Here is a 13,463-nt window from a genome sequence, read left to right as displayed (position 1 = left end):
TCAGTTTAGAGACAGTTTATTTCACAGCATGAACACATTCATGCTTCCAATGGACGTGAGCAGTACATGGGGTTCCTTTATACACAGTATTATACATCTTTTCTGAAAACAGAAACAAATTTAATAAAAAAATAATAAACAATGAGAATAACGACCCATTTCCACCACTGGATAAACGTCATCATTCTTTATCCCACTGAAGGAATGTTTTACTAAAGATTTTCCCGTCAATTCAGCAAATGGACAATAGATTTTAGTCCCAAAGTGATTCATTCACAAAGCAAAGCAATCCACAGTTATTTTCGACAAAAGTGACATTTGATGATTTTTTTGAAGGCGCTCTGGAAGTCCTTGTTGAAGTATGCGTAGATGATGGGGTTGAGCAGGGAGTTGGAGTAGCCGAGCCAGTTGATCACGTCTTGAAGCCACACGGGCATCTCGCACGACGGGCAGAAGGGCATCACCAGGGCTTTGATGAAAAAAGGCAGCCAGCACAGGATGAACGTGCCCATGATGATGCCCAGCGTCTTGACAGTTTTGCGCTCCCGCGCCAGCGCCAGTTTCCTCTTCGCCTCCGTGTTTTTCTCGTGTCGGTTCTCGAACAGCGGCGCCGAGCTCGGTGTGTTAGGCAAAGGCAGCTCGTGCTTTGAATTGCCGTGAACCTCTAAGATCTCCACAGACTCGCCGTCGTCCGTGTGCTTCACTGCGCCGTTGACGCACGACGCCGGCTTGGGCTCCACGCTGCTCCTCCAGCTTTTACCCGGCTCTCCATTGGAGCGCTTAAAAAGCGCCGGAGACACAGTCAAGCACGTGACTTTTTTCTTCTCTGTCCTGCGTACAGTCTTGCGAATACGAAACCGTGCCGCTTTGAAGATGCGCCCGTACAACACGAGCATGAGGATGAGCGGGATGTAAAAGGCGCAGAATGTTGAGTAAATGGTGTACCACGGGTCGTGGCTGATGGCGCACGCTTCGGGGTTGGCCATGCCTTCTGCTTTGCTTTTGGGCTGCGATTTCATGATCAGCATTGGAGGAACGGATATCAAGAAGCCCACCAGCCATGTAGCGCCGATCAGAACCGCCGCGCGTTTCAGCGTCCTCTTTTTCATATAGTCTATAGGCTCGGTGATCGCCCAGTACCGGTCCAGCGCAATGGCGCACAAATGCAAAATCGAAGACGTGCAACACAGAACGTCCAACGAGATAAAGATGTCGCATGCGACCTGTCCGAGTGTCCATTTGTCCAAAACTTGGTAGAGGCACGCCATAGGCAGGACGAGTACCGACACCATAAGGTCCGTCACGGCAAGAGACCCGATTAGATAGTTGGCCACGTTTTGGAGTGACCTCTCCAAAGCTATGGCTGCCACGACGCACGCGTTTCCAAACACCGAGCACAGGATAAGTGCGCCGATCAGCATAGACGTCGGTATTTGATAACTCAACGGCACCTTTGCTGTCAGCGACACTTTGTCATTCTGGTCCTCTAGATTGCTGTCGTTTTGGAACAACGAAGACGCGTTCTCTGTTTCGTCCATGTCGCGGTTCATCAACGAGCGCAAAAGACGATAAAAGCGTCGGTCACCTACCTACTGATCTCCTTCTGCAGGAGCGCGCACGAACAGGACATGAGCATCGTCACTGACGGCTTGTGACGAGCGCGCCAGCTTTTATACCAGCACCGGATCATACGTCAGTTACCTACGCAGGTGGATCAGAGTTCACTGTGTGCATCCGTACATGCAATAGCTCTCATCATTAACAGAAGGCATGGAGCATCCTATGGTTTAAGGACAAAAATGTCATATATAGCCTACAATAGCCTATATGCGGCCTCTTATGTGCGCTGCTCGTTAGTTACTATAGAAATGGATCAAAAATAATGGACTAACTTATTTTTATGACACCAAAGTTTCCAGACTCAGCTCCGTGGCCAGCGAAATTCACAAACCTGAAAGGTGCAACTGCTGCCACCTGGTGTAACAAACACTTTCAACCTCGTTATATGTCTTTTCATTTCATTCATGCATTCATTCATTCATTCATTCAGAGTCACGGTGGATCTGAAGTCTATCCCAGGAACACTAGGAGGAATACATTCTGGACATTATACGATTGAATAAACAACAACAACAATAACAACAACAACAACAACAACAATCATAATAATAATAATAATAATAATAATAATAATAATAATAATAATAATCCATCCATCCATCAATTTTCTATATCGCTGGGTCGCAGGGAACCTGCAGCCTATCCCAGTTCACATCAGACACAAGGTGGGGTACACCCTGGACAGGATGCCAATCCATCGCAGGGCATAATCACACACATATTCACACACCCATTCATACACTACGGACACTTTGGACATGCCAATCAGCCTACCATGCATGTCTTTGGAATGGGGAGGAAACCGGAGTACCCGGAGGAAACCCCCGCAGCACTGGGTGAGCATGCAAGCTCCGCATACACAGGGTAGTGGTGGTAATCACACACCCCAACCCTGGCCGTGTGAGCTGAACGTGCTAGTAGTAATAATAATAATAATAATAATAATAATAATAATAGGAGGAATAAGAATAATACGAATAATAATAATAATAATAGTCATTGGCCAGTATATCATGTACATCTATGAACAATTTGACAGCCATCAGGGACCACATGGGCGTGGTGCTGGTACAGTCCTTACCAAAAGTATGGAGTTTTAAGGCCAATTCTATTGTTTGCAGTACACACTGAAAACATCTGGTTTTAAGATCAAAAGATGAATATGAGAGGATAGACCAGAATTTCAGCATTCAGTTGCTGATAAACAACTTAGAACATGGCACCTTTGGTGGTAGAACACCCAATTTTTAGGTGAGCAAAAGTATAGGAACAGATAGTCTTAAAGTATATTAAAGTCAATGATCAAGTCCTTTATTTTGTTGGCGGTGTGGAGAACGGATCATAGCTTAAATAATATCTGTTCAGTGTGTGAAATAATATATCCTGTGTTGGTTTACTTCCACTGATGGATGGACAAACTGTATAGCACAAAAGATGGGCTACCGAAGTGTAGGCCTGTAGGACATGGGGACCTGATAAAATGAACAATTAATGAAAAGTTTGTTTTTAATGGTACAAATTATTAATGTATTAGGTATAAACCCTGCAAAAAACATTCAATTCATGAAAAGTTAGCTTTTTAATGGAGAAAATTATTAATGTATTAGGTATAACCCCAGCAGAAAACATTCAATTAATAAAAAGTTAGTTTTTAATGGGGCAAATTATTAATGTATTAGGTATAAACTCTGCAAAAAACATTCAATTCATGAAAAGTTAGCTTTTTAATGGAGAAAATTATTAATGTATTAGGTATAAACCCAGCAGAAAACATATAATTAATAAAAAGTTAGTTTTTAATGGAGAAAATTATGAATGTATTAGGTATAAACCCTGCAAAAACGTTAAGCATGTTATCTCTTATCATATATCACAATAATAAAAAGAATAAAAGGAAATAAAGCAGTATAAACATTAAGCCCAGCGTGTAAAGTGAACGGTTCATTTCGAATCGCGTTTTAGACTTTACGTTTCGGCTTCCGTAGCATGGATGTTAGGAAAAAGCCGACTCAACGTGTTATTTGTTTTTAGCTGACTTGCTAGTTAGCTTCAGTTTCGTCGAGGTCTTTCTCGGAAATATCGTCCAAACAATGGCTTCCTTTGCTGCGGTATTTATATTTTATTTATTAACTTTACGTTGTTGATTATAATATTTATTCAAGTCATTGATAATAAGTCTCGTGAAGCTAAAATACCTTAGCTAAGCCGTACATTAGCTCAGCCTAAAGTTTAACCTTATATTTAAACCTGTGTTAGGAAAGCTATCAAGTATTTACTTTATAAACTTTATAACTTATTACATAAAACCTTGCGGTATGTAGAGGGTTAACAAATGAACAGCATGGTGAACCGGTTCAAAAGATCAACAACATTCAGAAACTTGAATGATGTGTTATAAAAGTTTTGTCTTTAAGCCAAACACTAGAGGTGAATTTATATATATATATATATATATATATATATATATATATATATATATATAAATCTTATTTAAAATGGTTGATTGATTAATTGTTGGTTGCTGTTTGGAAAAAATGTAAATTTATTCATTCAAAGAATGTTTAGTTTATTTAAATATCCATATATTAAAATGTTTATTTCATGTCCTCAATAGAAAAACCTATACCAAAATTTTTCTTGGAAAAATTAATTCCATATGGTTTTCCTCCTCCGAAATTGGGGGATTAAGAGCATTTTTTTTTTTTAATGAATAGAGCCTCTGGTTTATATGTAATATAAATTAGTGATGAGGAATAAATAAATAAATAAATCTACACCGCTCTCACCCCATCTGATATTTTCCTTTGACCTCAATTATGTGGCTAACGGAGACAATCCTGGCCTTGACAGCGGTCCATATCTGTGTGCCTGCTGCCAGTTAACCAGTGTTCCACGTTTTCAGACCCAGGACGGACTATCGGACCCTGCTGCAATCCAAGAGGAGCCCTCAAGTCTTCGCTGTAAAAAGTGCCGAAGACGTGTCGTCGATTCCTCGTGCCTGATTTCAGTGAGTTTTACGTGGTTTTATGCTGAAAATTTGTGTATGTTTAGTTGATGAACACTGGTTACTAAAAGGAAAGATTCCACACTGAATCTCTACACACCAGACCCACGTGCGGCGCAGTAAAAGCCTCGGCTTGGGCAGAATTGCAAATGCAAGAAAAAGCAGTTTACGTCCATGTGGCTACGCAGGGGCTTCATCTGTCCAATCCAGGGCTTCACAATGGTTTGCGTGGCTGCAGCTACACACTACTGTTATATAGACGCAGTAGGATCCTATAGCCCGAGCAGCTGTTTATTAACTTCAGAAGTCTGAAATAAATAAGTATATAGTCAGTAATATCATTTAGGCCAGATTCAAATTGTATTCAGATTCATTCAGGTATTCAAACTGTTTGACAGGAATACAGTAGCAGGGCGGGTGCGTGTGAGATTGAAATACAAAAAAAAAGAAAAAAAGATATGGATCAATTGAGACCTGGCAACTTTTACGACAAATTTAACTACAAATTTCAAATTATACCGAAAGTGCAGTCTTCTTCCTTTTTTTTGTTTTTTTCTTCTAATAAAAGCAGCACATGAGCCAATTAACATATGAATCCAAAATGATTGACAGTTGCGCAGGTGGTTTGAAAGATGCTATGACGGTGCCTTAGCTTTCTGCAAGAGTGCGGTTAAACTGAATAGCTACGCCGAATCACAGCTGTGCCAATATTCAGTATAACCAGGGCAAGGGCGGGGGCAGGGCAGTGGTTAAGATGTTGGGCTACTGCTCAGAAGGTCGTAAGTTCAAATCCCAGTACTACCAAGCTGCCATTGCAAGGCCCTTAACCATCAACTGCTCAGTTGTATAAGCAAGATAAATGTAAGTCGCTCTGGAGAAGGGCATCTGCCAAATGCCATAAAAGTATAACTACGTGATTGCGAGCGCGATATTGCTTTGATACAGTTATATAAACAAGAAATTAATGTTAAGTAAATGAGATTTCAGGCACAGTTCGATTTACTTTTGCTCCGGTAGCCTCAGCGTGGGGATAAATATTCATAAATATATCAATGTAGGTCTGATTTCACTATAATTAAGTTTATTAAACTGTTAGCTCTGCTCCATTTAGTTGATTAGTGCTTGGAGCTCTAGTGGGCTCCAAGAACAAAGGAAAAAAAGTGGAGTAGGTGGGGCTCATGGGTGGGAAGTTTGAACGTGTCTGCTTCGGGCTTGTGAAAACTTGCTCTGTATTATTGTTGACCTATTTTCTATTGTCACGGACAAAAATTGCACATCATAAAAGGAATTCTCAGGCCGTGAGTTGAGAATGGTGTTGAAATGCTTAATAGATGCTCACCGGTGGCCGGTTTAGTGCCATTGCGACCAAACTCATACGAAGACAAGGTTCTGTCAGCGTGAGAAACTTTGTGATAAATATCTCAGGGTTTGAGCATGGCTACTACACTCGTCAAAAAACCACCGATAGGAGGATGGCATAGGATTCCACAAAAAAAACCTCATGGGACACCTAAAAAATCTGGTAGCGGCTATGATAATCCGGCTTCAGATATTATGCTTCTTGTTTTGATATCTCTGTGGTTAATGGATGTGGTGAAGAAACGCTGAAGTTGTTACTTTTTCCTCTGACAGGACTCCGAAGACCTCGTGGCTGGATGCACAGTGTGGCATGTGGATGTTGATGCACTGCCTGATTGGATCCTGTCAGTTGTTAATCAGGTACTGGCCTTGTAAAGCTTTCCCTGAGTTATTTTCCAAACGATCAGTTCAAGACAGATGTCATCATCTCAAAAGCAGTAACCAATAAGTAAGGAATAAAACATGATGGGACGTGAGCTACTGTTACCACCCCGAAGTTGATTATTTTCACATAACAGCACATCCCAAAGTGTTTTATTTCTTTTATACCACAGTTATTTGCAGATTCTTTTTTTTATACTATTTCTTTTAATGAATAGACAATAAAACGCAGCTTGTCATGTTCGTGAGAAAACCACATAGCGTATACTCCTCTGTCCTGAAGATATTCCAGTGTCACTTAAAGTAACAGCTTTACCTCTGACTGTGACAAAGTGCCGACACTGGAAGACTCCTTCCTTAAATGTTAATGAAACGTCTCCTTACGAGAAACCATCACCATATCAGACGTTTCTGGGGATCGTCTGCTATGCGAGTCTCTGCGAACGAGCTGTCGGCATAGACATGTGCATTAATGTGAACCAGCGATTTGCACTCGTTAACACTTAATCAAAACCAAAATTCAACAGCAATGGGTGTAAGAAGAAGTAAAATCGGGTTCATACAAAAACGTGTACCTGTATAAGTCACAGAACCTGCTAGAAAACATCTGTAAGCGTATAAAGAACCCTGTAATAAAGTCTTAAGTAAATATGGGTTTAAACGTCAGCGAATGACCTGTCTCTTCACAGGTTCACTGGACGACAGGGAAGCTGAACTGCCAGCACTGTGGAGCACGTCTCGGTGGTTTCAACTTTCTAAACTGTTCACGATGCCCCTGTGGACACGACACGACCGTGCACCTCATTAAAAGCCGCGTCGATCGGGTCGTAAAGCATCTGGTCTACTTGAGCAGACCAGGTATGGGTGGAGTACACACAGGGTTTGAGGTTAGACACAAAGCTATGGAAGGACCAGTGGACAGAATCCTGGGCTGTGAGCTACATCAAACCCGTCATGGACTAAACCCTGAGCCTGAGCTCCAGAGCAGACAAATACAAGCAACGAATTTCGATGGTGAGCCGTCTGTCATCTCTCCACTTTCCTTGCCTCTCGTTCGTCCTGTACGTGAAGTGAACGAGGCAGCGGCTCACGATACCGACGTCCACACATGGCTGACGCCGACAGAGCTGTCGGATCATCTGCAGAACCAGGACGGTCATCTTGATTCCTTTCCATCACCTACTCGGGACACGGTCATGGAACAAGCAGACATTAGCGACGGTGTTACAGAGGAAACACAGGGCCATGCCTGCCCCAGCCCTGTGCAGATGTTGACCAAAAGGGAGAAGAATCGCTTAAAGAGCTTAAGGAGAAAGCAGAAGAAGAAAGAACGCTGGATTCGGAGACAGCTTGAGGAGAAGGTAGTGGTGAGATGTTTTATCGACTGTTTCAAACAAATATTCGGAAATGAAGGAAGTGACTTCCTCGTCCTTTGAACAAATCCAGGTGACGGTAAACACAGTTTGAACCGCTAGCAAAGAAACAAACTCGGTGTGCCTCTTTTATGTGACTCGTAGCTTGATTTTAATGACAGGATGTTCAGATTAAAATTCGGACCGCGTTCTTCAGTTGGCAGTTCTCTCAGGTCAGGATCAAGCTTTATTTATTTCTTTTTTGTTCCAGAATTAAAGTGTACCGATTTCCAGAAGATAAAGCAGAGTCCTCAACAAACCAGAGTCTAACAGACATTTAAAACCAGAGTTCAATATGAGCTGCATGTCGTGTCCTAAATGGCTGAATACTCAGCTGTGTAATAAGTTCATTTTCCAAAGCAGCAATTTAACTAGGTAGCAATAAATCATTCCGAATACGTTATACAGTGTTTCACTCCAGATTCTCCCTACGCAATACAGACACAATACACTTTAATCCATTATATGAACAAACATATTCCCACCTTAGTGCTTAAAAAAAGTAATCGGAAGCATCCGAACAACAATAAATGTAAACACTCTCCGTATCAACACGGTAGTGATGCACACTGGGGTAAGTCACTTCAGGTAGAAGTCTTCTGGGGGGACACGTTCTTGTTCAAAGGAGCCGATAAAGACGATCGATCATTTACTGTTCGTTTTTGTATATACGTATCTTGTTTGTTTGTTTTTCAGGAGACACAAGAAATATTTCGTTTTTTACATTTCGAAATGCAGTGCTTTAGAAATAGACATGCTTTTCTCTGTCTAGTCACTGTTTTGGTGTAGTAATTTGAAGTTCTTCTGAGATGAGCGATGTTTTACAGGTGATGTCTTGCATTCACCTAGTGCTCAGTAACTAGGACCGTATCGTTAATATGGACAATAACATTTATCAATGACGTGTCATTCGTGTGCGAGTCGACTGTTTGAGCTGCTTCTATTAAGTGAAGGTTAGTAGATGACTCTAATTTTCAGTGCACATATATTTAGTCCTTACTGGTTTTATATTTGTTTAGATAAATAGATTATATAACAATTTTTTTTATTATAATTTTTTTTTTTTTTCATTCAAAGGTGACAAGATTTTATTAAACAATTTATACCACAGTACTGTTAAATAATGTAATTGTCTAATCATTCATTAATTAATCATTTAAAAAAAATCATTTGCAAATTATGGTATAAGAGGAATAAAACACTTGGGGGACATGCTGTTAAAATAATCAAACTTCAACCTCTACTTTGCGTTGGGCTGCATCGCACCATGCCGACAATCGTTTATTTCTCAATTTCTTTCATTAAAGATCACATTTGTAGAGACGATCATTTCTGCATGTGTATGATGGTAAGTGGCGTGTGTGTGTGTTTCAGAGTATGAGCTGGAATCTGACGAGCAGCGACGAAGAGGAGAAGGAGGGCTGCATGTGCGCTGTGTGCCTGGATGTGTACTACAAGCCGTACATGTGTCAGCCCTGCAGCCACGTGTTCTGTGAGCCCTGTCTGAGGACGCTGGCGAAGAGCCGAACCAGCAGCACACCATGTCCCCTCTGCAGAACTCTCATATCACATGTGATCTTCCAGGAAGGTCAGCAAATCAAATGAAAACAGTCTCTTTCAGCAGAGTAGCATTAGGACTGAGATTGGTTGTATAGTATCGGGAAAGGGTCTCGTTTTAACACTAGCACCGGTTAAAATTGTATCAGAAATCCGTTACTTGGTACTTTGACTTTTCCAGTTAGGTACAGTGCTGTAAAAAAGTATTTGCCCCCAGGACACGACACAAGGGACAAACACTATACCGCACCTGTAGGAGGGCTGATTTGGCCGTCAATCTCTAGACTTTTTTTTTTTAAGTTCTATGTGAAAATATTAATGATCGGCCTGCCTGCCGTGTAAGCTCAAATTAACAAGCAAGATTGTAAAAATTATAAAGCGTATGACTGGCTTTATGCGACAGGAATCTATATATTGATTTGTTTTCTTTTAGCAGACGGAATTTAATGGTGTTGGTCTGGCACTCTAGCGTGACTGTACAGAAAATGTTTTAACCTAACATATATATATATATATATATATATATATATATATATATATATATATATATATATATATATATATATTATTTTACTGTTAGAAACAGTAACAGTAGTACTCAGTAAGAATGTGATCATAAGTCATTTCTGATGTCTGAATGAATCAAGCATGCGTCTGTGTTTCAGAGCTTCACCAGCGCACTAGGACCCACTTCCCCAAGGAATACCGCATGAGAAATGAGACTTTCCATAAGACCAACTATTCCAAATGGCCCCTGCCCAGCTGTCCGAAGCATTTTCGCATTTTATGGGGTTTGTTATTCGAGAGATGTTTTACTTTATGCTGTTTTTAAAAATATATATATTATTCCGTTTACTTTCCAATTGCTTTAGTGTTTACTACTGAGTCGATACAATTTTAAGTTGTATATTCATAATATACTGTGCTTTTTTAAAAAGGTATTGATTAGCTTTCTATAACAGCAGCTCTGACAGTAGTGCAGCTACAAATCACGGGTTAATATACGGCATTGCTTCTGTAGTAACCGCTCATTCACAGGGACACAGACCATTAATTATAAAATTATAAAGCTGTAACTTTACACACAGGAATGTATTTGGGATAGAAGAGGATACGCTTCGCTGCAATTTTTGTCTTATTAACTTCAAGGTTGAGAGAGTGATTATTTCTAGCTGCTATAAGGAAAGGGATAACAAACCTTTTTTTTTTTTTTTTTTTTTTTTAAAGATCTTCCATGACATTAAATGTTACTATAATAATAATTATGGCATATAGTTCTGCAACTTTTCACTTCGTTAACTGTTCATTAAGTGTTATTCTCCATGTTTCAGGACTACAGAGTCATAGAGCCTTGGCTGGCCAGTGGCAGTTCCCTTTCAGAACGTTGGGACTGAACAGACTGGATCTGGGAGACATAAGGGGCTGGATTTTTCACTCTGATATGATCACCTTCATATTCTCTTTCCAATGGGTGCTTTCTTCTTTTATCATCTTGTGTGGCCTTTTCTACATCCTTCTCTGGTGATATGATGAGAACTCGACCATGTCAGAGATGTATAAGGCAAAGCTGTGGACACATATGATCACTATACACATTATGCACAGTTTTTAGAGACTAAAGAGAGAGTTGTTTTTCAAAAATATATAATATTATTATTATTATATAGATTTTCGAGATACTGTTCAGGTCATTTTGAGCGGAGAGTAACAAAGTGATAATAAAAGTGTTTAATTTATGACTGGTTCAGTCCGAACCGAAAAAGAACCGGTGATATTAGTGCCACATTCCCTCTTCTCTCTTATTTTCACTCCCAGTTCCCGTCAGGGTAATCCCACAGTATGGGAAGTGAATTTGGAATTTATATTGCTAATAATCAAGATAGGATGGGATGTACTGGGGGGGTTTTAAAATGAATTTTATTGCTTATTGTGTTTTTAGGTTCATTTATTCATCTTCCATAACCACTTTTTCCTGATCAGGGTCTTGGTGAATCCAGAACCTATCCCAGGAACACTGGGTGTGAGGTGGGAATACACCTTGGAACAGATGCTCCATGAAGTTAAAGTTTATTTAGTAGTGTAAGAGCACCTGAAAATAGTCAAATCAGGAGACAAATTACAGAAAAAGTGAATTGGGAATATATGAATGAAGTGAGGTGGAAAGAAAACGTTTTGATATGAACTTGGAGGGGAAAAAAGACATCTGCACTGTAAACAGGTGATCACCAAAGACATCACACAGGGAATCTGCAATGTTTAATTGTTTTAAGTCTCCGCCTACTAGAAATCCGCTCTTCAGCCTCTCATACACTTTAGCTTCTTGTACACCGATATGTCGTTCCCAATGTTGTGCTGGAAAAGCAGGAGGGAATGTGTCATAGGGAAACTTGATGTATTCAGGATGCGTGATGAGGATATGCAACAGTCGGGCACATTCCTTGCAGCTTGGGACATATACCACATAAGTCATTTAGTCAGGGCTATAAAGTGTTGCACAGCATTAAGAGAAGATGCCATGGTTGGAAGCTAGTCTTTTAATTTATGATATTGTGTGTCGACTTGCTTTCCTTGATTTATTTTTTCCATATTTAAATTTTCTTTTTAATTTATATTAAAATGAAATGAAATTTGTTTGTGGAATTGAAATAAATGAGCTATGTAAACATGACAGTGTAATCCACACATGCTTGTAATTCTCTTAAAAGTAAGCAGATGAAAGGTCTAAGAGTTGATTTCATGCGTCACATTAGCGTTCGGAATCTGTTGCTGTTAACTCTCAATATAAAGCCCGAAGAGCTTTTCGTGCCAGTAAAGCAAGCCATCACTATGCTGGAAAATCCAAACAAAACCCATCAGAGAGATGGCAAACAACATTAAGTGTGGACAGAAGACCACGGAAAACAGCTGTGGTGGATGACAGAAGAGTTCGCATCCCTGGTGTAGAAAAACCCCTTTGCAACAGTTGGCCAGATCCAGAACCCCCTCCAGGAGGTAGACCTAGCTGTATCAAAATCAGAGGGTTCACTACAAAATGTAAACAATTGGCAAGTGTTAAAACAGGAAGATCAGATTCGAGTTTACACACACAAAATAAAGCCGGTACGTTTCTAGAACAACATCCTATAGACAGATGAGACAGAGATCAACTTGTAGCAGAATAATGGGAAGAGTTTGCTGAAGGGAAGGAACTGCTCATGATTCAAAGCATAACATCTTTATCATATGGTGTGGGCATTGGTATGGCTGCCAGTGGAAGTGGTTCTCTTTCTTTCTATTTCTTGGTGATGTGACTGCTGACAAAAGCAGCAGGATGAGTTCTGAAGTGCTATATTGTCTGCTCAGATTCAGCCAAATTCTTCCAAATTCATTTAACAGTGCTTCACACTGCAGATGGACCTGAAACACACTTCTAAAGCAACCCAAGACTGTTTTAATGCTTTAATCAGCACACAATGATATACTTCGAAAATAATTCTTAGTAGTTGGATTACATTCAACAGAACTTCACTGACTTTTTTTCTTTTCTTTTTTCTTCAAAGTCTGCTGCTCATTTGAGATGCCTGCTTAAGGTAACATAAGAAAAGCGTAATATATAATAATATATAATAGCTCACTTCATTGAAAACCATTTGGCAAGAGGAAGAGGCATGGGCCAAAATATATACTCATAATAGTGTTAACAACAGCTTTGTAAGAAAGTACTAATGGTGTTCATTTGTGGCGACCGAATATTTTCCCCCCTATCAATTTCATCTTTTAAACTGGTGTTTGTTTATGCATATGAATAGGCTACATAGCCTACTTTTTGGTCATATTTAGGCTATAATGTGAAATCCGAAGCAGATATATACAGTACACTGGAAAGCATATTAACCAAACGTGTCTGAATAATTATTTCCCCCCAGTGTATACTTACTGTACAATATATTGGCATAACTTACTCTTAAGTAAATCCTAAATCTTTATATAGGGTGATATTGATGCCTATGGAAGGTAGTATTTCTAAACATTAAAAACTGAAAACATTCACATGTATAAACTAGTCCTGTCATAATTCATTCATTCATTGAAACATTCATTAAAATATGAATTGGTTCGTTTAGATTATGTAATTAAATAATTACTACGGC

At 39.7% G+C, this 13,463-nt stretch overlaps 2 protein-coding genes across 3 annotated transcripts; one reads left to right on the top strand and one right to left on the bottom strand.

Annotated features, from left to right (window-relative positions):
* htr1ab (5-hydroxytryptamine (serotonin) receptor 1A b) lies at nucleotides 1-1,662 on the bottom strand. Its single transcript, XM_017491861.3, has one exon. It carries the CDS (start codon nucleotides 1,548-1,550, stop codon nucleotides 297-299), a length of 1,254 nt encoding a protein of 417 aa, XP_017347350.1. The 5' UTR covers nucleotides 1,551-1,662; the 3' UTR covers nucleotides 1-296.
* Nucleotides 1,663-3,596: 1,934 nt separating this feature from the next.
* Nucleotides 3,597-12,001, top strand: rnf180b (ring finger protein 180b). Of its 2 annotated transcripts, none has more exons than XM_017493516.3 (7): nucleotides 3,597-3,728; nucleotides 4,523-4,627; nucleotides 6,257-6,343; nucleotides 7,054-7,725; nucleotides 9,151-9,364; nucleotides 9,999-10,124; nucleotides 10,665-12,001. In XM_017493516.3, exons 1-7 carry the CDS (start codon nucleotides 3,711-3,713, stop codon nucleotides 10,856-10,858), a joined length of 1,416 nt encoding a protein of 471 aa, XP_017349005.1. In that variant the 5' UTR covers nucleotides 3,597-3,710; the 3' UTR covers nucleotides 10,859-12,001. The 2 variants fall into 2 exon arrangements, with proteins under 2 accessions (XP_017349005.1, XP_017349004.1); XM_017493515.3 differs by having other exon boundaries at nucleotides 7,054-7,731.
* The last annotated feature ends 1,462 nt before the right edge of the window (nucleotides 12,002-13,463 follow it).

This window comes from Ictalurus punctatus, chromosome 18, assembly GCF_001660625.3.
Source record: "Ictalurus punctatus breed USDA103 chromosome 18, Coco_2.0, whole genome shotgun sequence".
NCBI classification, from domain to species: domain Eukaryota; kingdom Metazoa; phylum Chordata; class Actinopteri; order Siluriformes; family Ictaluridae; genus Ictalurus; species Ictalurus punctatus.
Note: the sequence above shows the minus strand (reverse complement) of the source record. Positions and strands in the feature narration are given on the sequence as shown.